The sequence below is a fragment of the Nannospalax galili genome, unplaced genomic scaffold, assembly GCF_000622305.1.
Source record: "Nannospalax galili isolate Female #2095 unplaced genomic scaffold, S.galili_v1.0 scaffold229, whole genome shotgun sequence".
Taxonomy (NCBI): domain Eukaryota; kingdom Metazoa; phylum Chordata; class Mammalia; order Rodentia; family Spalacidae; genus Nannospalax; species Nannospalax galili.
Window position 1 is genome coordinate 5,117,359 of NW_008360328.1, and position 26,427 is coordinate 5,143,785.

Genomic DNA, 26,427 nt, shown 5'->3' on the forward strand with positions numbered 1-26,427 from the left:
CCTGGGACTGTTTTCTATGCCCGTCTCTTCTATGAAGAGGCCAGCAGGGCACCAGTTTTGTGCAGCTGGCCTGGCTCTCGTGAGCCGTGCCCTCATGCCTCACTGGGATGATATTGGCCTCTCTGGTCCCCAGACCTCTCCCTGGGCTGCAGGCCAACCCTCCAGAGGCCTCCTAGAAGTTGCTGTAGCTCTGGCTCTCACTCACAGAGAAGCCCTGCCCCGGCCCTGGCGCGTTGCTTTTCTGTATTTGGTTTGCCTGAGGTTTCGCACCAATTGGTTGTGTTCTTAAGGGTAGGGTTTTTTTGCATTTGTTTTTTTTATCACTGTGGCCTAGTGACCTCAATGGTGATGGCATCATCTGGCCAACTGTCTCAGCGTGGTCAGAAGAGGTTCTTGCTGCATTGTTCTTCCAGATGTCCTTGAGATATTCTTGCTTCTGTTGCCTCTGTCAACACAGCTGGCAGAATGAGCTTCCAGATGGGCCCTTGGAAATCCCTTGTCCTTTACCCAAGGCCAGATGTGCCCCAGTCTTCTCAGTGAGGTCGTTCTTGAGGCCTACTCCTTCCAACTCCATGTGAACACTGGGGCCCAGGTACTGTAGTGCTCTCAAAAGCAGTGAATTTAGGGGCAGAAGACTAGGACTGAATCCTCATTTCCTGGCTCTCTATAACTGCTGCTTCACTCTTACACATCATGCATTCCCTAAAGTGTGTTTTCACTTTTAAAATAGAGATCAGAGTGTGTATGTGTGTGTGTGTGTGTGTGTGTTTTTCTAAAAATGTGTTTTAAATTACTATGCATTGGGCCAAACATAGTAGCACATACCTGTAATCCCCATAATTGGGAAGTAGAGGCAGGAAGATCAAAAGTTCAAGGACGTCTTGGCCATGTAACAAGGCGCCAACTAAAAACAAAAAGGGGGGAGGTGGCCTAGTGGTTAAGAGTGAGTACTGCTCTTGTAGAACACTCCAGTTTGGTTCCCAGCACCCACAGTGAGTGACCCACAACTGCCTATAGCTTCAGGGAATCTTATGTCTCTGGCCTCCAAGAGCATCTGCACTCACATGCATAGGCACACACACACACACACACACACACACACACACTCACACACACATACACACACATATAATTAAAAATAAATCTAAAAAGCCAAAAAAAGAGAGAAAAAGAAACAACCCCCTCAAACCCCAAAACCCAAACAAACAAATCAAGACAAGAAACTATATATTGATTATACATGTTAACAGACTTTGTTATATTACTATTTCCATACATGCAAAGAGTGTGCATCAGTCAAATACAGCCTGTCTTGGGATGGTGACACAATTCAGCAAGTAAAGCCTGACAGCCCAAGTTTGATCCCTGGGGACTACATGATGGAAGGAGAGAACTGAGTCCTGCCAGTCCGTCCTCCAACCTCTGCTTGTGCGCCATAGCATGTGTACACACAGACAGAATCACACACACAATAAGTAAATAAATACATTTAAAAAAATGTAATTTAGCCAGGTGTGGTGGTGCATGCCTTTAATCCCAGCACTCGGGAGGCAGAGGCAGGCAGATCTCTGTGAGTTCAAGGCCAGCCTGCTCCACATAGTGAGTTCCAGGACAGCTGGGGCTACAGGGAGACCCTGTCTCAAAAAGACCAAAAAAAAAAAAGTAATTTAAAAAAGATTTAAGCCCAGGAAGAGGCATGTCTAAAACTGCTTTATTTGTTTATTATTTGTCTTTAAAAATTGCTTTGGAGGGTATCAGGAAGCAGTCTGGGCACATCTGTGTGCTGTGGTGGACTGGTTGGTTATCAGCTAGCAAGAGCTGACTGTGTTTGGCATTTCCTAATGATGATTTTTGTTGACATCAGAAAGCAACCACAGAGGGAGTATTTACGTCACAGAAATTAACAGATGATACAAATCAGTGCCCTCAGTCTGGTTTTCAAATATATCAGTGTAGTTAAAGAGTTAAGTTAAAGGACCATTTCAAGAGTGAGACTCGGTCCTTTGCAGAAGGACAGCTGGGGTTACAGGGAGACCTTGCTTCGAAAAGACACACACACACACACACACACACACACACACACAAATCCTTCAGTGAAAAAAAAACAAAACCAGACTCCAAACAATATAACACTCCTTCAGGCTCCACCTGGGACTCCTGGAGTCAGCATCAAAGATGAACTAGGAGGTAGGAACCTATTTTTTTCTTAAACACTCTAGATGATTCCTATGCGACTGGTGTGTACTAGTCTTTGGGCTGGGATGTTAGGGATAAAAAAGAGGATGGTTATAAAAGGTATTTTAGAGGTAGGAGCAATTTAATTTGGTAACAGATTGGAGATAGGAAGGGGGAGCCACTAAAACTGTTTCTGAGTTTCTTCATTTGGACATCTGAGTAGATGGAAGGTGATGTGGGTGAGAGAGCTTGGGAAGGCAGCTCTGAGAGCCTTGGAAGAAGCAAAGGTGAGGAGAGGATTCTCTTGCACATGTAGTTGAAGGAGCCAGGGGAGGCAGGAATTGAGTGCTGTGAACAGCTGGATACTGGGAACCACAGCTGGGGATGCAGTTAGGCATGTCGAAGTGAGCTGTCGTGCATTTAGATGAAATGAATGGAGGAAAGAGTGCTGTGGAAGAGGACAAGACTAGGAAGAACTTAGAACAGCTTTTCAGAGGCTGATAGAGGAAGAAAGTCCTGAAGAGATAAACCACAGTTTGTATATTGATTACAAAGTCAAGTTCCTGGAGGGAGGGAGGACCCTGTAGGTGTTTTCCATATTTTTCAGAGGCCTAACAGCAACCACACAGGCACTTTTGTGGGCTGAGATGTATTAGGTACTTTTGGTATTACAGAAATGAAACATTGGCAAAAACTTAAGGGAGAGGCTGCCAAGGTGGCTCAGTGAGTAAAGGGGCTGGCCCCACAAGCCTGATGACCCGGGTTTGGTCACTGAACCCATGTAAAGGCGGAAAGAGAAACAACTTCACAAAATTACCCTCTGACCTCCACATGCATGTACTTGCCATGGTGTGCATGCCCCCCCATTGTGAACACGCATGCACACACAACAAAGAATAAAAAAACTCAAGGGATGAAAGATTTCTTTTGGTTCATGGTTCCAGATGGTTCAGTCTTCAGTGATTTGACTCTATGATTCTGGCCCCATAGTGAGGCTGAACATTATGGCCGAGAAGCATGTGGCAGAGCTATCTACATTATGGTGGGCCAGAAACAAAGTAGGCAACAGGAAGAGTCTAGGATAACGTACCACCCTAAAACCTAGCTTTATAACCTACTTCCTCCCATGATCCATCTCCTTAAGTATTCGTAGCCTCCTCAAATTGTACTATTAGCTTGGACAAACTCTTCAAAAACATGGGCCTATGGGGGACAGTTCATGTTGAAACCACAACACAAGTCAACCCTTGTTAAGATACGTTGGCTTGAATTTTCTCAACCCAGTGTGCTGAGGCCTGTTATTTGATGTTGACTTGAGGTGTCTTTAACTAGAAACACAACATGTGTATAAATTCATTAGATCCAAATAATATTTAGTCATTTGTGTCTTCCAGAACATGGCAGATGGAAATGTAGTTTAAGGATGCTTGGTGGAGAGGAAGTTAGGATGTTGCAGGGAAAAGGCGCATAGTCCTCTGTGTGTTGTGCCCTGCCCCTGTGAGAGGGGATGGACAGAGAAGTGATTTGAGCTCCTCTTGTTGATTAAAGGACCAGGGGGATCAAGCTGTTTGACTAAAGTGAAGGTTTGGAGATATCTGTGCGTTAAACTGGCTTCTGTCGCTTTGGTTTTGAGAACTTTCTGCATTTTCGTACCCTCACTTCCTTCTTTAATATGAATGCCCTGGCTTGGGAATCAAGGGCTTTTCTGTTGGAGGGAGTGGACACAGGAAGTTGGGGCTAGAGGAGCGGGAGGGATGTGTGTGTGTGCGTGCGTGCGTGCGTGCGTGCGTGCGTGTGTGTGTGTGTGTGTCAGGGTGTGCAAGGTTTAGAAGGCCCACTGTCCAGAGTCTTGACCAATCCTCAGAGACCTCAAGTTCTGAGAAGGGACTTTGTTGACCACATTACTTCCTGAGTGAAAGCTTTGCCTCTAAGTGACCTGGTTAATTTGCATTTACCCAGTTTGTAAGATTCATTGTGAAGCTAAGTAGTGATTGAGGCTGAAGCAGCTACTAGAATGGGGGAAACTAGAAAAAAGCCATGTGCTACTTCAGCTAAGAGCAGCTGAGAAGAATTGGAGCCAACACAAGCTCTCCTTGCCCCTTTCTTAGAGCCCATGCCAGGAATATAATGGGGTAAGTATAAGTCTTTTAATTGTGTGAGGTGAGAGGCCTAGAATTTATTTATTATTTTATATATGTGTGTGCTATGTGTGTGCAGTGCCCACAGAGGCCAAAAGAGGGCATCAGATCCCCTGCAACTGGAGTTACAGATGGTTGTAAGCCTCCACGTGGGTGCTGGGAACCAAACCCAGGTGTGCTGCAAGCTCTCTTAACTACTTAACGATCGCTCCAGCCCTGAAGCCTAGAATTTTATTGTAAGTAAAGGGTCCTTTGTTCTTTGTGAAAAATAGCATAGAACCAAGCATCAGAAAGAATGCTTAATTTTTCCACATCTGCGACTTACTTATCTGTGTTCCTGAGAGCCAAAGATTGACATGAAAATGTAAAACTCATAACAATCAGAAAGAGAAGCAAACAAAAAGTCCTAGTCTACTACTAACTTTTGCCCATAATATCTGTTTGAAGAGCCACAATCTTTCCTGTCCCCCTCCCGAAGGAGGCACTGTCCACCATGAGACAGAGACAGCTTCCTCACCTTGAATAACTGGGTGTTGGACCATGTCTTTGGCATGAGGGTACAACAGAGGAGGCCTGGCATTAGGAGGATGTTGGTAGTTTTGTTGTGGTGTCTTCTTTTTCGGAAGGCCATGTATGTCTAAATCAAGTCAACATCTCTGGAGTTCAGCACTAGTGCTTTCCTTGCCTGAAGCGGAGGCCACAGGAGGCTCCTTAGGTATCCTGGAGTGTTGAGTGGGGTTCTCTCAACTCTGCGTTTAGAAAACGCTGGTGAACAAGAAGGAAGTATGGATTGTGCTGAGGCAACAACATTCAGAAAGGAGTCTTTTTGGACTGGCCAGAGAGTTCTCAGTGGGATCAGAGACCTGTGGATGTACAGCAAGTGAGGATATTTGCTTATTTATTTATCAGACATATGTTGTACACCAAGTATGTGCTAGGTATAGTGCTTGACACTTAGAAATGAAAAAATGACAAATGAAATATTTTATAGTTACAGTAGAAAATATGGTGATGTGAAATTATTAGTATATATATATATATATATTTTTTTTTGTGAAGACAGGGTCTTGCTATGTAGCTCTGACTTGCCTCAAACTAGAGTCTTCTGCCTGAACTTCCTGAGTATTAGGATTATAGGCATGTTACACCACCCTGGGCTGTGAAGTGAGTTGGTAATTAGAATTTAGATAGGTATGATAAATATTATGAAAAAGGCCAGTTCAGGGTGATGCAGGACTAGAGTATAGGTGAAATCCATCAGAAACACTTCTCTGAGAAGATTTCACTTTTCAAGGATGAGAGGCATAGAATACTGAGTGCCTACTCAGTGCCCACCTGTCTTGTGGGTATTAGTTTAACTCTTACGAACACCCCAGTGATGTAGATGTGCTTTTATAGGATGGAATATTTTATAGAGGTTGAAATTGAGTGGCCTAGGTAGAAGGGTCAGGGTTTGAATGCAGGCAGTGTAAGGCCAGCGGCTTGCGGCTCCATTCTTAATCCATATTGCTTTAGGGTGGATTTAGAGGAATAAGGAAAAAATTAGTGAAAAGGATGGGCCAGACCAGAGAAGGAGTGAGTGTAAAGGCAGAGCCAGGCAGTATGGCTGGAATAGAGCTGGCTGTGGGGGCTGAAGGAGCTAGGAGGTGGGACACAGTGTCAGGGCGTGAGGCTTTAATTGCTGAGATTAGAGTATGAACTTTCCTCCAAAATTATGTGAAGCCCTAAGGATTGGGGTGTGTGTGTGTGTGTGTGTGTGTGTGTGTGTGTGTGTGTGTCTGCGTGTGTGTCTATCTGTGTGTATGTCTATGTCTGTGTGTGTGTGTCTGTGTGTATGTCTGTGTGTGTGTATGTCTATGTCTATGTGTGTGTGCGTGTATGTCTGTGTGTGTATGTCTATGTGTGCGTGTGTCTGTGTGTGTGTCTCTGTGTATGTATTATGTGTCTGTGTGTATATCTATGTCTGTGTGTGTCTCTGTGTATGTATATATGTGTGTGTCTGTGTGTATATGTGTATGTGTATGTGTCTGTGTGTATATATGTGTGTGCCTGTGTGCGTATGTGTGTGTGTCTCTGTGTGTGCTTATGTGTGTGTCTTTGTGTGTGTCTCTATGTGTGTATGTGTGTCTGTGTGTATGTGCCTGTGTGCGTATGTGTGTGTGTCTCTGTGTGTGCTTATGTGTGTGTCTTTGTGTGTGTCTCTATGTGTGTATGTGTGTGTCTGTGTGTATGTCCCTGTATGTGTATATATGTGTGTGTATTTTGTGTGTGTGTGTCTGTGTCTGTGTGTCTGTGTCTGTGTGTCTGTGTGTGTGTGGTGCTGGGAATCAAACCCAGAGTCTTAAGCACACTAGGCAAGCCCTCTAATTATTGAGTTATATCTCTGGGCTAGACCCAGGATTTTAAGCTAGGTAGCAACATGAAGAGATGGAATCTCCCTGTCAGTGAGATCACTTTATCAGTGTTGAGGGTGAACTGGAGAGGGGCCCAGACTAGCAACAGGAAAAGGATTTAGGAGCCTATTAAAGTAATCCAGGTCTGGAGTGATGAGAGAGGGAGCTGAGCAGCAGTGGGAGTCAGGAAGCCAGCCTCAGTGTGGAAAGGTGGTAGGCGTAGTTCCAGTTTGGGTGACTCCATGTAGTAAAGAACAAGGAGAAAAGATGGTGAAATCAGCCTTGGTCCTAATTAGTGTGAGATTCCGGTTGGATATTAAGAGCACTCCATGTGTATGATAGTAAGTATAAGGACTGGCATTTGCTGGTTGCTCATTGACTTCTTTGCCAATCTTTTTGTTAAGTGCTTATATAAAAGCTCATTTAGGCCTAATCTATCAGCTTATTTACATTTTAACAGATGGGGGATGGAGATAGAGGCCTTGTGTGCCTCTCTGAGTTGCTCAGAACATAAGTGGCAGAGCTGGAACTCAAGTCCGGGTTAAATCTGGAAATTTCTTACACCACTGCTGTCCAATAAAGCTCCCGGGAGAAGGGAGGTGTTCTGAACCTTCACTGTCCACCACTGAAGCTGTTAATCACATGGATATTGAGAACCTGAAATGCAACTAAGAACTGATTAATTAATTAACTGAAATTCACACAGCCACATGTGACTGGTGGCCAGTGTGTGGGTCAGCCCAGCTCTCTGTTCTGCCGTCTTTGAGAGCTGTCAGTGTGTCTGTCATAAGCAGAGCCTTAGGTATTGATGTCATCCCCTGAAGAGATGGATTGCAATGATTTTCTATTTTTTAAAAAAATGTAAATTATATAAAGCTCTTTTTGAGACAGGGTCTCCCTGTAGTCCCAGCTATCTTGGATTCACTATGGAGACCAGGCTGGCCTTGAACTCACAGAGATCCGCCTACCTCTGCCTCCTGAGTGCTGGGATTAAAGGCGTGCGCCACCACGCCCGGCTATTTACATTATTTTTAAAAGGTCAAGGTTTCACTGTTTATCCCAGGCTGACCTGAAACATGAAGAAGTTCTCTTACCTCAACTCAACCTCCCAAGAGCTGGGATTACAGTCATGAGGCACCACACCTAGTTTATTGAAGGGAGTTTTAACTTCTTACCAGTCACGGGCTTATTTGAGAATTTGATGAAAGTCATAAACCTCTCTCAGGAATGTATGCTACTGTTGCACAGGATATTTGTCACAGAGTCACAGGTCCCTGAGGCAGAGGCTCCTCAGAACGAAACAAGAAGGAAACAGATCGCCTGTCACCTCCTGGAGAGCAGAAACCTCCTGTTTTGCTTCTACCTTTACTCCAGTGTCTGGATTCTAAGTGGTTAATCCTTGATCATTTATTAAGGAGTAGCTGAAAGAGTTCTGGGTAACCTTTCAGGATCAAGTAGAAGAACTAATGAAATTGTCTAAGAAAGATAAAAGAGCAACTCTGGCAGAGGGAGGACCCAGGAATGAGGCCTCCAAGGCAAAAGTTCCAAGCATGCAGAATATCTCCTCATCAGACCTGCTTGGGTAGGTAGTCCAATAGGATTAGGATTCTTGTTTGTTTTGTTTTGTAGAGATAGTCTCTCACTGGGTAGCCTAGGCTGTGTTCAAACTCTGATCTTCCTGCCTCAGCCTCCCAAATGCTGGGGTTCCAGCCAAGTGTCATCACACCTGTTTAATTAAGATTGGGAGTAAGCACTGTTTCTGGGAGTAAAATCCAGGGGTGGTGGGTGTGGGGTCCAGGTTACAATGGATTACCTTGTGAATGGTGGAGGAAGTAGAGGCTGGGTGAGTGTCTCCATCCTGCCCCCACTGTCATTGGGAAGCTTTAAAAATACTCTTTAGGGCTGGTGGTGTAGCTCAGGAGTGCAGCTCTTGTCTAGCATTTGCAAATTCCTGGGTTGGATGTCCTCGCATATAACCAACTAAACAGCTTCTGACTCTGATTTAGTAAATTTGGGGAGGGGTCAAATATCTGCATAGAAAAGCACCAGTTTATTATGTTTTGACAAAGATTTAATAGATACTGAGTAATGTGTCATATCAGTGGCCATGAAGAGAAGGAAAAACAAAGGTGCCAAAGGAGACCTTTTTCTTTTTCTTTTTCTTTTTAAAAGACAAATGTGGAAACTGAGTTTAGATTATAGATGCCTATAATCTCAGGTACTTGGAAATATATTCGTTTATTTATTTTGATCTTTTTGAGACAGGGTCTCCCTGTAGCTCCAGCTGGCCTGCAACTTGCTATGTACACCAGGCTGGAATTGAACTCACAGAGATCCACCTGCCTCTGCCTCCCGAGTTGTGCCACCACGCCCAGCTCAATCTCAGCTACTTGGGAGGCCGAGACAGGAGGATCAAGAGTTCGTTTGAGGCCACCCTGAGCTACATAGTGAATTTTAGGCAGCCTGAACTACTGAGTGACATCCTGTCTCAAACAAAACAAAGCAAAGCAAACCCCAACCAAACACACCCATGGGCATGTTTAGAGGTGAAAGAACTCTTCAGCAGAAATGTACTTGTGAACTTTGGTCAGTGAGGAAGATACTGAGCTGGATTCTGAAGCCCTAAGTCTTTGATCAGCTGCCCATTTTGTGGCAGGTTCCCGTGGGAGCCGTTAAGCAGAAAAGGGTCTCCCAACCCTGTAGGCAGATTGGCAGTTTTCACCAAGAGCCTGATATTTTCTAAGTACTATTTGAGGCTATTAGGTATGTTGTGTAAGAAGTTGGCAGGCATTCACAGTGCCCCAATCACATCTGTGTACTGAATTTCTATTATTAGGCTTTCCCATACTGGCCTGCCAGGTGACAAACAGAAACCATTGTCACTCCACTTCTCTGCCACCTGCTTTTTCTTTCTCTGTGTACCTTTCCTGCTTCCACTGAAATTGTAAACACCGGGGTCATTTTACATGTGAAAATAATTCAGCATAGAAACACCGCCTTCTCTTCCTTCCGTGATGATATGGTTCTACTTTTCAGGCCAGTGGCTCTTATCATATTTGCCACTAAGAATTCCCTCTTGGGGTTGGTAAGATGGCTCAGGGGGTTAAGGTACTTACGACTCATTCTGAGGACCTGTGTTCAAATGGTGGAAGGAGAGACCCAATTCCTATAAGTGGTCCTCTGACTTCCACACATACATACACCATGGCATGCATGTTCTCTCTCTCTCTCTCTCTCTCTCTCTCTCTCTCTCTCTCTCTCTCTCTGTGTCTCTCAAATAAGGAATTTTCTCTGCATGGATATGTAGCTCGGTGGTAAAGAGCTTACAAGGCATTCTTGAGGCTCTACGTTCAACTCCCCCATACTGCAAAGAAACCAAAACAACAAAAATCAAGAACAAGCAACAAGAATCTTAAGAACGTCCCATTACTATCCTTTCATGCATTGGCTGTTTCAAATTATTTACCAGCCAATCTTACTGGGAATATTCAGTATGATTACTGTTGCCCCCCTGCCACAATTTCCACCATTTCTAACCCTCATTGCTGTGCTTCTGGTAGGTATTGTTACATACATGTGATCTTTAGAAAAGGTAAGTCCCTGCTAAGTGGCAGAGTCAGGACTAGAACTCAAGTCTTTCAGCCCAGGGACATGATGATCATATTCCTCCCCAGCTCTATAAATTGAAGATTAAGTTGAGACTAAGTATTGTTTTTGAGATTAAGTCTCCATTTTTCTAGGAATTATGTTAAGAGAAGATACGTGAGCTGGCCAAGTTTCTAGGGCCAGTCAGAAGCGAAGCTGGGGAAAACCCAGGCTTGTCTGTTCCTACCGTATCCACTGCATCAAAGAATTTGTTTCTCTGTGTTTATTAATCAAATATAGCTGTAACTGTCTTTTGGCTTGTTTTTAAACTTCCAATTAGCATGAGATAATTGTTGCTAATGCACTAGTCTGCAGAGTACAGCCAAAAGCTAAGAAATAGGGCACATTTGTCTCTGAAGCCTTGGTGTGGGTGAATCAGCTTCCATTAGGCTTGGGGAGGACTGAATTCCAGCTTGCAGGCATCCTGGCATCTTGACTCCTCTTGAATCTCAAAACCCCTCTGGGATTAGGAGGGTAGTAAGTTGTCTGGGTGAGGAATAACTGATTCTACTTAGAAAGTTCGGAAAGGGTGCTGGGCAGGATGTGGTGGTACAGGCCTAATTTCCTAGCTACTGGGGAAACGGAGGCAGGAGGTCCAAAAGCATGAGGCCAAACTGGGGGCTACATAGTAAGTTCAGGGTCAACCTGGGAAACTTAATGAGACTGTCTCAAAATCAAAAAGGGTTGAAGATGTAACTCAGTGGTAGAGCACTAGTCTAATTTGTACAAGGCTCTGGGTTCTATCCTCAGTACTGTAAAATAATGATATAAATAAAATATAAAAGATGCCAGTTTCCTTCTCCGTAGTTGTCAAGCCTTGCCTTCAGAGAGCAGAAGAACACCGTGGTAGTTTGCACATTTAGCCTATCTTTCTGCATGTGTCCCTGAGTGGGAAGGAGGAAGGTAGTTCAGTGGAGTCAAGAGAATTTGTCCAGCCCACATTGCAGAGCTTCTTGATCATAGTCTAGTGAACACTTGCCTTCTGGAGCATGCTCAGATTACCATGAATTTTTCCCTAGCCTTTCCCAGCTGGTAGTAACATGACCTGGGATAAATTTCTGCACTAGCATGCTGGTGGGGACTAAAGATTCTGGTCTGCTGAGTCCCTCTGGAATATTCAGGAATTGTGTATATGTGTATGTACTCCTGTGTGTGTGTGCATGAGTGCATGCATGAGGAAGCCAGAGGTCACTGTCAAGCATCATTCCTTAGGTGCTATCAATCTTGTTTTTCCAGACAGTGTCTTGCTGGCCAAGTATGCTAGGCCAGCTGGCCAGTGAGCCCCAGAGTCTGCCTGCCTCTCCTTCCCCAGTGCTAGGATTATTTGTATGGGCTACCACAGCCTTTTATTTTTCTGTAGATTCTGGTGGTCTAACCCAAGTCATCTTGCTTTCATGGCAAGCTATTTATGAACTGACCCATCTCCTTAGCCCCCAAATTATTTCTTTTTAAAAATTTTATTTATTTGCAGTTATTATGTGGGGTGTGTGTGTGTGTGTGTGTGTGTGTGTGTGTGTGTGTCATAGTGCCTGTGTGGAGGTTAGAGCACAGCTTCATGGAGTTGGTTTTCTCCTACCTTTTATGTATTCCAAGCATTAAAGTCACATCATCCGGCTTGCATGGTGCACACTTTGCTCTGAGCTATCTCTCCAGCCCTCTTTATTTATTTTAAGACAGGGTTTCGTGTAGCCCAGGCCTACCTGCAGCTCACTGAAGACAATATCGAACTCTTGGATCCTCCTGCCTCTCCTCCCAAATGCTGGGATTAGAATCACAGGCCGCTGAGCCCAGGCAGCATTCTGGAATTCTAAGAGCTTCCCTGTTTTCATTAGTAACATGTTGTAGTGTTCCAAAATTGAATTTCTACAGTGATTTTTTCATCCGAAGCTTCAAGTCATAGCCAGAGGGATTTCAGTTGTCCTAGTGCCTCTCTAGTTGTCTTGTAAGGAATGGTAAACAGATGCTTATACAAATTCTCCTATCCTTAGCTTAAGCCGTCCTTCAGTCATCTGGTACCCAAGAGAAGTCTTCTAAATCCTGCTTAGAGTTCCTTTTTCAGGCCAACAGACATTTTCATCTGTTAGTGCCATCTGCTGGACTTGCTCCAAGTTCTTTTAAACTTCCTTAAGCTTCAGTGCAGTTCTGTTACCCCATGGAGAGAGGACCAGGCCCCTAGTGGGGTACTAGAGGAGGGAAGATGCCTCTGTGGATTTATCTGAGGTCATTCTAGCTTACTGTTCACCTCTGATGTCTTCCCCGAGACACTTCAGTTGGTGCCCAGAGCCTCGCCTTGTTTCCTTCCTCTAGTGTTTGGATGCAGCACACACTTTGTTGTCTGTTGGAGGGACCGGGTCTTGGACATCCTTACCTCCCACCTACTAGTATAGTGCCTAGGTCATGAAAGTGGGAGTCAGAGCTGAACTAGATAGATTGCCTTTGGTTCTCATGTCAGAACTTCTGAGCCTTAGCCTCTTGAATACTGGGATTACATTGTTATATTTTTTTTTCAAATTTTTCTTTTTTAATTTTTTGAAGCATGATCTTTCTCTGCAGCCCAGGCTAGCCTTGAGCTATCCTACTTCAGTGTCCTGAGTGCTGGGATTATAGGTGTGTCTCACCAGGATTCATGCCATCCAATTTTAAGTTTCAATGCAAAAAACTTGTTCAAGAGACTTTTTTTTTTTTTTTTTTTTTTTTTTTTTTTTTTTTTCACACAAGCTTCTGTAACCTGTTCTCCAAGCATGTAACCTTTTATGAGCGCCACCGTTACCGTTTTTCTACTCGGAACTGTAATTATATTGAATCTTAGTTTCTAGATTATGAACACTTTGAAAGTAGGAGCTAGGTGTGATTCACACCTTCTTTATGCTGTACCCCACTAAATAGTACCTTTCCCATGATAATGGCAGATGGCATTTATATGTGCCAAACACCAGTGTTCATGCTACACAAATATTTGTTCTTAGAAACCTCATAATGGCCCTGAGAACTATCAGTAACACCTCTCTGGTAGGGTAAGGAAAGTGATGCTAAATGAATTGCTCAGAGTCATAGAACTAGGAGGTGGAGAAGTTTGGATTCAACCCCAGACAGCATATTCTAGACTTGTCTTCTCCCTACTCACCTTCTCTGAGACAGGATCTTGCTCTATGGCCCAGGCTTCAGGTTCTAGGCTCATCACTGTACTTTAATGTTGTCTCCTGTTAGCATGTGTACATATAGGAGGCATTATATACATAATTATTGAGTCCATACAGGTGGGTCTTTCTTTTTTATTTTAACACTCATTCACTTATTTTATTCAAAGGATTTTATTTTTAAAATATTTTTATTTTTGTTTTTTGTGTGAGTGTTTTGCCTGCATTGTATGTGTGCCACATGCGTGTGGTGCTCATGCAGGCCAGAAGAGGGAAGGCATCAGATTCCTTGGAATTGGAGTTACAGATGGTTGTTAGATGCTGTGTGGGTGTTGGGAACCAAATCTGGGTCCTCTGGAAGAACAGCAAGTACTCTTAATCAATGAGCCATCTCTCTACCCCTTTACTTACTTTTTTATTATGAGAATATGTATGTGTCTATATGGAGGTGTATAGACATGTGAGTGCAGTGTTTGAGAAGTAAGGAGGTATTGGACCCCTGGAACCAGAGTTACAGGAAATTTGTTCAATATGGGTGCTGGAAACTGAACCTGGGTCCTCTGGAAGAACAGCAAGCACTCTTAACCACTGAGCCATCTCTCCAAACCCTATGTATGTATGTATGTATGTATGTATGTATGTATGTATGTATGAATGAATGAATGTATGAAAGTCAGAGGACAACTTTTGGGAGTCAGTTCTTTCCTTTCACCATATTAATTCCAGGAAAGAAACTCAGGTCGTGGGACTTGGTAATAAGCACCTTTACCCCCTTAGCGAACCCTCTAGTCCCTATTTGTATGTTTTTATTAACTTGGAATCAATGAACATTTTGAAGGTGACATGTTATTGTAATGTCTATCTGAATGTCCCAAACCATGGGAAAACTAGAAGGGGGCGCCCGAGAATTGGCTCTGGTTCTGGTTCTTGGGGCTCTGTTGGTTTGCTTGGTTTTGGTTTGGAAATCGACAATGCCATCTAGTGGAATAACTTTTTAATATCAGCTCAGAATTTTTTTCTGAAACTGATACATTGCTTACCCTTTTTGGTCTGCTATCTCTTAGTTTTTTTTTTTTAAGATATATTTTTATTTGTGTGTCTTTGTGTATGTATGCAGTGTGTGTGTGTGTGTGTGTGTGTGTGTGTGTGTGTGTCTATGTGTGTACCTGTGGAGGCTTCAGGTCCTATAGAACTGGGGTTACCACACCGTTGTGAGCTACCCAATTTGGGTGCCTGGAACCCAACTCAGGCCCCCTGGAAGAGCTGTAAATGCTCTTAACCACTGAACCATTTCTCCAGCTCTTGGGTTCTCTTTTAATTAGCTTAAGTTTAAATTTTGGATTCTAGAGGGAGGGTAGAGTGAGTAGGAAGAACTGGCCTGTCCTGACTCAAGTAGATGGTCAGTCTCTTCTTTGAGAGGCTGTAAGGCTCATCATCATGGCCTTTTGGGTTAGTTGAGCCCTGTTGATTATTATAAGTGGTTAAAAACACTGGACTTTAGATACCTGCTCTTCTGCTTCTCCTGCAAGTGCTGTCCATGGTGTCGAGTGGTATTTTTTCTTTTAGGCCTGCCTCTGGAGATGGAGATGTGAATTTTAGCTCCAGCCCCCATTCCCTAGGGTGCTTGATAAGGAGTTTGATACACAAAATGGGTGAGTCCCAAGTATGAAATCTCACAAGTCAGCATTAGGGTGAAATTTTGTCATAAGAAAAAAATGTAATGGCAAACCTGTCAGCTGTTTCAGCTTTTTTGTTAGCTTGTTTGCTTTGAGGCAGAGTCTCATTCCTCCCTGGCTGGCCAGGAGCTTGTTATGTACATGAGATTGCCTGGAGCTTGTAGGGATCTTCCAGTTTCTGCCTCCCGGGTCCCAGGATTGCAGGTGTGTACCATCATGCCAGCCGTGGTGCCCTTTCAAAATAAGCAGTAAAGAAGTACCTGGTGTAAGGGATCATGTCCTCGATTGGTTCTGCCAGGCACCTGGGGACCCTGTGCATGGTGCTCTTCAGCTTTCTGGTGTTTGCATATGGAGTTTCTTGTGTTTGTGCTCGATGGTTTTGACCACACACACAAAGCCACAAGCTTCTTCGGTTGAGATTAAAGCACCCTACAAGACTCTTTAGATTAGCCGTCTCCTGGGGATCCTGTCAGTCCAAAGAATGTGCTCTGGAGATCCATGCAGCTGTTGTAGTGGACAGTCCATTGGCACCAAGGAATGGCTAGTTATGTTGGAGCTTAGTATGCTAGCATTTGTGTGGAAATGATTTAGTAGTTATTTTATCTTAAATTTTTTTACGCGTGTTTGTGTGTGTGTGTGTGTGTGTGTGTGTGTGTGTGTAGGTTAGAGGACAGCTTTTTAGAGTAGGTTCTCTCCCACTACCATAGGGATTTCGGGAATCAAACTCAGGTTTAGCCTCAGGCTTGGTGGCAGGTGACTTTACCTCAGTGGGAGCTATCTTGCTGGCCCTATTTTTTTCTTGTTTTTTTTACACCCCCCCCACCTGGTTTGGACAATAACATGAAGGCATTTATTAAATCAGCATGTTTGTTAATTCTACATTCATATGTGAAACACAGCATTACAATATATGATTGTACAATGATCTCAACTTGGGGAAAAAACCCTAAGAAAAACAAATAAAAGCCATAAAACAGAATATAAAACATCCTTAAAAGGCCACAAAAATAAAGGTAAACCAAAAGAAAAAGGGAAAAGAAAGATGCTATTCGAATACTGCCAGATAAATAATGAAAATAGATTTTTCTGTCTTTGAAAAATCTATAGTAATGAATGTACCAGCCTATAGGAAATGATACTCAGAAAATAATTAAGAGGGTAGGATTTAAAGAAGAAACAAGGAATAATAGGAATTTATTTAATTTTATTTTAAGATTTCATTTTTCATTTTATGTGTATGGTGTTTTGACTGCATGTATGTAAGTGCACCACCTGTATACCTGGCCTGGTGCAAGTGGAGGCTGGAAGAGGGCATTGGATCCCCTGGAACTGAAGTTAAGGACAGGTGTTAGCCACCATGTGGGTGCTGGGAACCAAACCCACGTCCTCTGCAAGAGCAGCCAGTGCTCTTAACTGCTGAACCATCTCTCCAGCCCCAAGGAACTGATTTTTATGAGGCTGGATCTACAGCCAAGATGGGCTACTTTTTCTGTGAAGTGCTGTTTGGTGACTGTTCCATGCTTTTTGGTCCCCAAGGCAGCCCTGGGGTACCTCCCTTACTGGACTCTGCCCCAGGGCTCAGCTGACACTGTGTCTAAAAGCAGCCATGTAAATGACAGGTGTGGCCGTGCTCCTCTGGAACTTCATTTGTGAACTATGGCGTTCAAGTTTCATATTATTTTCATGAGCCATGAATTACTCTTTTGAGACAGGATCTCACTAGGATGATGTTATATGACTTTTCCTACAGACCTTTCAGGCAGCATGGTAAGGAGACTCCCCTCCCGGAAGTCTCAGTTCCTGCTTCTACAACCTTGGAGAGAGCCCTTGTGACTCTTGTACTTTCTGAGTTTCCCGAGCCTGTTAAAGTTTCATGAGCTTCCTGAGTCTTAACAGTCCTCTCTTCCTAGAGGAGGGAATGTTCCGATTTCAACAAGAGTTGCTGAGGTTAGCTTGGACTCAGTAGGCTCTTGTCTTAGACTACTGAGTGCTGGGATTACAGTAGTGCACCACTGTGCCTGGCTCCAGAGATACTCTTTTTTGTGTGTAGATTGAATCTAGACTGGAGATTGAATCTAAAGCCTCATACTTGCCAGCACAGCACCCCCCTTTTATTAGGGTCTCACTATGCAGCCCTGGCTGATCTGGAATAAGTTGGCCTCAAACTCACAGAGATCCATCTGCCTCTGCCTCTTAAGTGCTGCCATTAAAGGCATGCACCACCATACCTAGCCCTTAAATTAAAAAAAATTAACTACTTTTTATTTTGACATGGTCTTGGCAAATTGTCCAAGCTGGCCTTGAAATTGAAATCTTTCAGCCTCAGCCTCCTGCGTAGCTGGGATTATAGGCCTGTGCCACCAGGCCCTGTTTCTTGAAATACTCATCTTTTGAACCTTCCCACATTTAAAACTGTAAGAACCATTTCTTGCTCACATGACTGTACAGTTTGGACTGTACCAGATTTGTCCTGGGGCTGTAGTTTTTGGACTCTGGTCAGATGCCTTAATATAAAGTACTTGTTCTTCTGTTGTCTACTGTCATTCGGTGTCTGAGCAGCTTTTCTTTCTCTGGAATAAGCTGAAAGGCAGCAGTGGGCCACGGTGGGGGCTGAGGAAGGATACTGTATGTTCCAGGCCAGCCTGGATAACATAGCAAGACATTGTGTCAAGAAACAAAACAAAACAAAAAGCAAAAATAGCAACAACAAAAAACCTTGAAAAGAATGATAGTCAAAAGGTAAAAGGTGGTTGTATTCCATATTACCATTTTTTTTTTTTCTTGAGGCGCAGCCTGATCTGGAACTTGCTTTATAGCCCAGCCTAAGTCTCAAACTGCAGCACTGATTTCACCTCAGTCTCCTTCCTGCTTGGACCTTAGGCATGAGCCACTATGATTGGTTTGTACTAGCATACTGTGAATTTAAGGAACTGACTTAGTTTGTTCTTTATTGCTGTGACAAAACACTCTGACCAATACCAACTTGGGGAGGAAAGGGTTTATTTGTCTTACAACTCCCAGGTCGCAGTTCATCAGGGAGCCCAAGGTAGGAACTCAAGGCAGGAACCTGGAGGCAGGAGCTGGAGCACAGGCCATGGAGGAACGCTGCTTACAGGCTTGCTCTCTTGGCCCCTGCTCAGCCTGCTTTCTTATGCAACACAGGCCCACCTGCCCAGGGGTGGCACCACCCACAGTGGGCTGGGCCCTCCCACATCACTCATCAAGAAGATGCCCTTCAGACATGGCCACAGGCCAGTCCAATAGAGGCAATTTCCCGATTGAGGCTCCCTCAACCCAGGTGTGTCAAGTTGACACTAAAGCTACCCAGCACAGGAACTCTACTTGTAGCCAGGCCTGGTGGTGCACATAATCCAAGTACGGCAGAGGCAGAGGCCAGAAGCCAGAAGCCAGAGGGCAGAGGCAGAGAGCAGAGGGCAGAGGCCGGAGGGTGGAGGGTGGAGGGTGGAGGCCGGAGGCCGGAGGCGGAGGCAGAGGCAGAGGCAGAGGCAGGCTGATCTGTGAGTTTAAGGTCAGTCTGGTCTACTTAGAAAATTCCAGACTAGCCAGAGTTACATAGTGAGACCCTGCCTCAAAAAACTATCACCCCCCGCCCCGGCCCCAAAAGAACTCTGTACTCTGCTGTGAACTGAGCTCTTATCCCTGAGCAACAGGGTGGGAAGAAGAGCTGGGATTCTGCCTTTTCATTCCTTCTCTTCCCTCAGCCTCCTCAGCACTTCAGTTTGATCTTCTGCCTTGATCAAATCTTCTGCCTCTGGCAGTCCCCCTACCTCCACCCAACCAAGCCCTTCCTTCCCAACCTGGCACAAGCTCCTTCTAGGGCTTGGGTAGGTCAGGGAAGGAAGGATCATTGTCCCATTGGAGAGCGTAAGAGTGCTTAGTGGAAGTTCAAGGCCAGCCTGGACTACATAGGCCACCTGGGGCTACAGAGAGACTCTGTCTCAAAAAGACAAAAAAAGTACCTAGTGGGATGCTGGGCCGTACATGCCCTACAGAGGTAAACATACCTGGGGAGAGCCAGGCAGCAGGCTGGGACTGCCCTTCTCTAGTCTGTTTAGCAGCATACTTCCTTGGATATCATGGGTGTTGCTAGCAGCTGGTTTCTGTCTAGTCAGATCTGTCATCTGATAGCACCCCTGCTCTGGTAAACTTCCATGGGGGAACTTGCTGCATTCACTTAGTTTTGTAACCCATTTCCTTGTGTAGTTGAGGTCTGGACAACCTTCCTCAGAGTTGAGAAAGCTGTTGAAGCATTAACGGTTGACAGCCTGTGTCTTTCCTCAGCAGCCAGCAAAGCAGTCAGCAGAGCAGTCACGAGGATGATTCCAGCAGGTTCCTGAGTCCCCGGGTGCGTGAAGAAAGGTAAGCTCAAAGGAGGGGAGAGGATGGGAGAAAAAGAATGGCAAACGGGGTGAACTGCTTGCATAAGACTGCTTCTGCTGTGTGTGAAAGTTCTGCGAAGTGGAAGGGGAGTAGAGCATCTGCCCTCCATGCCTAGAGGATGGTTGGAAAGATAGCATCTCCAGAGAGAGCAACACCAGGGCCGAAGCTCCTAGAGGTTGGGTCTGGCATGGCCAGTTAGGGAAAAGGAATTTTGTTTTGCTTGGTTTTTGTTTTTGGAAAAGGTATTTTGTACATGAAGAATTAGAATGTCTGGGATGGGCACATGTGGCCTTGGATGGCAGCAACCCAACTGCCTTTAGAATGGAGTGGATTGTGTGTGGTGGTGGTTATTGGAGATATAGAGGCTGCAAGGGAAATGTGGCAGCTCTTATATGCCTGGTTGAGAATTTGAGAGTCAACTGCACTAGGTATGTGGGGATCAGCCAGGATCTGTTTCATGTAGAGCTGGGTATAGACAGAGATAGATTTGTTCTAGACATGGATGATGCATGCCTGTATCCTGGCACTGAATAGGAAGATCCCTGAGAGCACAAGGCCAGCCTGATCTACATAGTCCCAGGCCAGCCTGAGCTGTTTATATATGGAGACACTGTCCAAACAAACAAACAAACAAACAAACAAACCCCAAATCATTTCTTAAAGTGTAATATTGCCCAACTTGAATTTTATGTGGAAAAGAACATGGGGATTTTGTTTACCAACCACATAATAAAACACTATCATAACTCTATCAACTGGTTTGTCTCTGTCTCTCATCTCTCTGTAGACCAGGCTGGCCACAAACTCACAGAGTGCTGGGATTAAAGGTGTGTACCACTACATCTGGCTGTCTTGAGAGTCTGTCCAGTATCTCCTGGTCCTTGTGCCTGCACTTCCCAAGTGCTAAGATTATAGGCGGGCCCCACTGTACCCTTCGCCAAATGGTCTTTGAAGAGTGTATTTGTCTAATTGTAGTCTATGAATTTGATTAGATCTGGTGTATTATGACCAGTTTTTTCAAAATGTGTGTAAGAGCTGAGAAGAGAATGGCTAGGAGACTGTTACCAAAGGGCTGGTTGATGGTAAGGGGCTTAGGCTAGAAAAGAGGTTTAGGGTGACTATAATGGCACTCTTTTTTGAGACATAGTCTCACTACCTCTGGCTGGCCCCAAACTCACTATGTATCAGTTGTCATTGAATTTAAAGATAATCTTTCTGATTCTGGAATGTTGCTATTATAGGCGTGGATCACCATGCTCAGCTTAACAGCACTCTTTATATATGAAATCCTGCTGGATAAAATCAGAATAGAGTAAGTTATAGTAAGAAAGATTTAGCTCAGGTTAGAAAAAAATTTCTGTGATTAGCATCATGTGGTAAAATGGGCCTTGCAAAGTAATGTACTTCCCCTCCATAGACGAAATCAAGCCAAAGCCAGGTGATGAGTCAAAACGGATCCTGTCCTGGGCCCAAGTTGGCAAGGTCTCTCTAAATTTAATGTCTGCTTTATAAAGTCTTTTGAGTTCTGCCCAGTTCTCAGTTTTGTTTCCATTATTAGCCAGTGAGGGGTTCAGTTCATCAGTTTGGATGGAGTGAATATGGAGATATGGGGCCCCCAAAGGGCAGAGACTAAGTTGGATAATTAGTCAAAATACTTAATCAGTTTTGATCTGAGGGCAGCTCTTTCAGTCCCCACAGCAGCCTGTGCACTATCTGTGAAGATTTCTGGATTCTCAGCATCCATATGCTTAAAATAAAGGATATAGAAACCCCAAGCCAGCTCCTTTCTCCGTGCTTGTGGGCCAAGCATCTTAGGGAGTATGTTGTGCATTTTTGACCTTGATGTCTTTGGTTGTACATCCCCTTTGGGTCTATGATTGCCAACCCATCTCCATTTCATGTTATCTCTGCTGCTTGGGGCATTACTGGGGGAGTGAATTCAGTGCTAAACTGCATGGAACCCTGATAATACTTTGCCCAGGTCACCTGTCTCTTGTAAAATGTTGCTAGTTAGATCTGCCTTTGATTGACTATTTATGTATGAACATTGATATAAATTATATTCATCTTATCAGATAACTTCTGCCTCCATAGACATTTCTCTAAATTCTTCCCTAGACCTCTCTTCCCTGTCTAGAACCTGCTCCATCCCCTGAACTCTTCATGGCAGATGTGGACGTCGTTTGCCTCAGCTTGCTTTGGGCATATGCAACATGTGGCTAGAAGCTAGATTTCTGTGGCAGTCCCTGTGGGTGCCCCCACCCTAGACACTCAGGGTGGGTCTGTTTGCCACGGCCTCTCCCAGTGAAGTCTTCTTTGGTTCCTTCTGGAGGGTTTAGGCCACATTCTGTACTCAATTCTTCCTTTAATACAATCACTTTAGAGTTTCTCAAGGGCATTAAGAACACTGAGCCTATGGAATGAAATCTGAGCCTCAATCAGGTGTTTTGGTGCAGGACATTAATCCTAGCACTCAGGAGGCAGGCAGATTGCTGTGAATTCTAGGCCTGTTTGGTCTACATAGTGAGTTCCAAGCCAGCTGGGGTATTGTCTCAAAAAACAGTAACAGGGGCTGGAGAGTTGGCTCAGTGGTTAAGAGCACTGCCTGCTCTTTCAGAGGACCTGGGTTTGATTCCCAACACCCACATGGCAGCTGATAACTGTCTGTAACTCTAATTCCAGGGGAATCCGATACCCCCTTCTGACCTCCATGGACACTGCATTACATGGGTGCACTTATATACATTTGGGCAATACAACTCATATACATTAAATAGAAATAATAAATGTTAAAAAGAACCCAAAACCAAGTGAAAAAGAAGTTTGAACTGAAGATTTTTCAGTAGTAGTGAGGATGCAGCTCATGTTCCTTAGGCTGGACTCGCGCATGTGTGTGTGTGTGTGTGTGTGTGTGTGTGTGTGTGTGTGTGTGTCTGCCTGCCTGCCTGCCTGCCTGTCAGAGGCCTCTCAGAGGCCAGAGGTCACCCTTTCGTGTTTTTCCTCATCATTCTTTCTTTTGCTTTTGGAGATTGGGTCTCTCATTGGCCCAGAAGTCATCAGTTACCCTAGGCTGGTCTGCTAGGCAACCCCAGGAATCCACCTGTCTCCGCCTCCCCATTGCTGGCTGTGATTATAAGCACTGGGCTTTTGGAGATTGACCTCAGGTGCTTAAGTTTGCATAGCAAGCATTTTTCTGATTGAGCTATCCACCCCCTCAGCCCTCTTTCTCTGGGCCCTTTGGACCGGCGGTGCACTGTCTCGTGAATAGCAGTATTTCCAGTACTGGTGAAGCTATCCAGTAATCCTATTTACTCTCTGCCACTCTGGGAGGCAAGTGGAATGGGTATCAGACACCCAGAGTGGCCAAGGAGGAGGCAGATGTTATGCACAATGTTCTGCACTGCTTCTTATGCGCCAGACCATGTGACCAATTGTGTCATGAAAGATTGTTTCATAGAACAGACAAAATTAACATTGATTAAAACTATAGTTCTTTAGACTAAGATGATCTTTTAGCTGGCTTAATAAAACATTGATTTGTTTTCTTTTTGGCTCTTCATGAAGCTCAGGGTGGACATAATAGAGACGAGATAACTGCCTTGCTTCTCAGTGTCGCATCACTTGACAATCACTAGGTGATTTCCTCATAGTGTGGCCATCCTGAAATTTGCTTACACAAAATGAGATGGCTGTCACACCTCTAGGTGATCATTGACAAATGTCCTCATGCATCTTGTGTCTTAGTAACAGAAATGTGCTATGTGGTCAAGCCTATGGTTTTCTTCCTCATTCACACCATGTTCTGTTTTTTTGGGGGAAGATTGTGGAACTTAGGCAGGGAAAGAGGGTGACTTGATGCAGAGCAACAGTGATTTCCTGGGCAGCTGTAGCATCAGGGAGAGGGACTGATTGGGAAATGGGCATTTTCTTAGAAGTACGTATGCTTCTGCCAGGTTTTCAATAATAAGAGAGAACTTCTTTGGAGTGTTGGGGTGTGTGTGTGTATCAAAAATATATATTCTTTCCTCTTATCTATCATCTATTAAACATCTATCATCTATCTATCTGTCATCTATCATCAATCTAGCTATCATCCATCTATCTATCTATCTATCTATCTATCTATCAAACTATTATCTATCTATCATCTATCTAGCTATCTACATCTATCATCTATCTATTATCTCTCATCATCATCGATCTATCTTGTATCATCTATCTACCTATCTACCTATGTATGTATGTATGTATGTATGTATGTATGTATCTATCTATCTATCTGTCTATCTATCATCTATCTTCTGTCTATCATCTATCTATCATCTATCATCTATCTATCTACCTACCTATTATCTGTTTACCTACCATCTATCCATCTACTGGAGCCTGGTTAATCTATCATGTATCATCTATCTACCTATCTACCTATCTATCTATCTCTATCTCTCTCTCTCTCTCTATCATCTATCTAGCTATCTATCTACATCGGGCATCTATCTATCTATCTAGCTATCTAGCTATCTATCTATCTATCTATCATCTGTCATCATCATTGATCTATCATGTATCATCTATCTATCATCTATCTATCATGTATCATCTATCTATATCTATCTATCATCTATCTATCATCTATCTCCATTTTCCTGTGTGAAGCCACAGGTTAGTTGAACCACTGCTCTCCAGGTTCAACTTAAACTAGACCAATTATAGTTTCTCAAGTACGCAGAGCTTTATTTACATTTTCCCCCAATGGTAGGAATGTCTAAACAAAACACAGCTTGTAGGAAAAGGAGCTGGTTTACTAAGGCCCCTTTGTGTATAGCAGGTGAGTTTCAGTACAGTGATCTCAGCTGACCAGAATGTCTTTCAGTAGCAGGAAAGTTGAGATCCAGGGTTGGAGTGCATGTATGTGAGTGTCAAGGCAGGGCTGAAGCATCCTGTTCCTGGGAACACAATGTGCTTCACATCATAGCTATCCCTGCATGCAGGCATGCATGCCACAAGCCTTTATCTGCTAGAGTCCAGGCTATAAGATGAGTGGAGGTGCAGTGGCTGTGATGGGCCTGTATTGGCACAAGCTAACACCTTGCAGTCAGGCAGATTTTATTTAGTGTACTTTCCTCTTCCTTCTCCTCCTTGTTACTCAGTTTGAGCTCAAAGCAGCTATATAGCTGAGGATGACCTTGAACTCCTGATTCTTCTGCCTACACCTCCCACATGCTAGGATCACAGGTCTATATCATACCTGGCTTTCTTTATTCCTTCTTAACTGCATTTCTTTGTATTTGTTTTTTTGTTTTGTATTATTATTATTATTATTATTATTATTATTATTTGAGGTGCTAGAGGACAAACACAGGGCCTTGCACATATCAGTCAAGCACTCTCCCACTGAGCTACATCCCCATCCCTAACTGCTTTATTATTATCACTCTTTTGAGAAAGTGTCTCAGTCTATGTAGCTCAGGCTGGCTTCAAATCCACTATGTAGACCACACTTCCCTTGATCTTGTGTCAATTCTCCTGCTTCTGCCTCCTGAGTCCTGGGATTATAGGTATGCACCATTGTGCGTGGCTCTGACTGCATTTTAAAAATAACTTATTTGATTTTTCTTAACCTTAGTCTTCTCATGTATAAAAGCCTATTGTCCATCACATCTTGTGAAGAATAACTGAAATAATTTATGCAAACTGTTAGGTGCTCAGCAGGTGCTTTGTGAATGGTAGCTACTAGTGATCTTATTTTGGCTCTCACTGGAACTTGCCATTGATGCTTACTTAGCAGAGTTTAGAGGCAGGGGAGGGGCTCACAAGGCCCCACACCTAGCTGAGTTGCTATTAGTAGTTGGTAGCTGCTTGGGGGGAGAGTCATTTTTCTTTGGGGGCATGACCACTAGTAGGTTGCCCCTGTTCCAGCAGACAGCACCACATCATGTGGTGAGCACTCATTGGACAGCACTAATTGAACTCAAACAAGTGGGCATTGGAGTTGGGAGGGGAATTTGTTGGGGTAGGGTCTGAGGAGGGGGGGTGGGTATGATCAAAATGCATTGTATACATGCATGACTAAGTAAAAATGTTTTTACCTGAAAATGCTAAGTACAGACACAGGTGGATAAATAAATGTGTGGTATTTTCTCCTCAAGAGCTTTATTGTCATAGTGAGATACTCAAAATAAACAAGGATAATACAGTGTCATTACGACATGGAATTCTGCGTAAGGTAATGAAATGAAATGCTTGCTAAGTGCCAAACCCTGTGCAGTGATTGTGTATATATTTTCGTAATATAGCTTTCTCTGTGGCTCTGTCAAGCTAATGTTGTTATTTCCATGTTAGAGTTTAGGAAACTGAAGCCCAGTGAGGTTAAGAAACCTGCCCAGGAATGACACAGCTACTCTGCTGTGGGTACAGATGGAATGAGGGTTAGAGGGTGTATCCAGAAAGACTCTGGAAGGTAGTGCTTCAGCCAAGAGCTTCAGGATAAGTGGGAGTGTCACAAGGACAGCACTCCCTGGGAGGGCACAGGATGTGCATATGTGTGGAGGCATGAGAAAGCAGGGTGAGTACAGGAACCACAGATACTTAAGTCTGCTGCAGCATTGAGTCCTACGGATGGGCTGCTAGCAAGAAACCAGAAATGGTTTTTTGAACAGGTGGACAGGTGTCTGATAATGCCTTGTAAGGAGCAGGTGTTCATCAACAGGAAATCATGGGGAGGTCTTGAGAAAGGGAGTACCCAGGTATTTTAGTTCACCCTGGGCTACCATAGACTGGGTGGTTGATAAAAACAAGTATGTAAGTGCCCCATGTTGTGTAATGCCCACAGAGTTCAGAAGAGGGAATTGGATCCCCTGGA

At 44.0% G+C, this 26,427-nt stretch overlaps 1 protein-coding gene across 9 annotated transcripts in view; it reads left to right on the forward strand.

Annotated features, from left to right (window-relative positions):
* Window positions 1–26,427, forward strand: part of Gramd1b (GRAM domain containing 1B) — a 264,481-nt gene that overhangs the window by 110,647 nt on the left and 127,407 nt on the right. For 7 of the 9 annotated variants that reach the window (XM_029560137.1, XM_029560139.1, XM_029560135.1 and 4 more), the window contains one exon: window positions 19,467–19,544. In XM_029560137.1, the coding sequence (XP_029415997.1) occupies window positions 19,467–19,544 (78 nt within the window). The remainder of the gene's footprint in view (window positions 1–19,466; window positions 19,545–26,427) is intronic. The other 2 variants (XM_029560138.1, XM_017796331.2) reach the window with 1 other exon arrangement.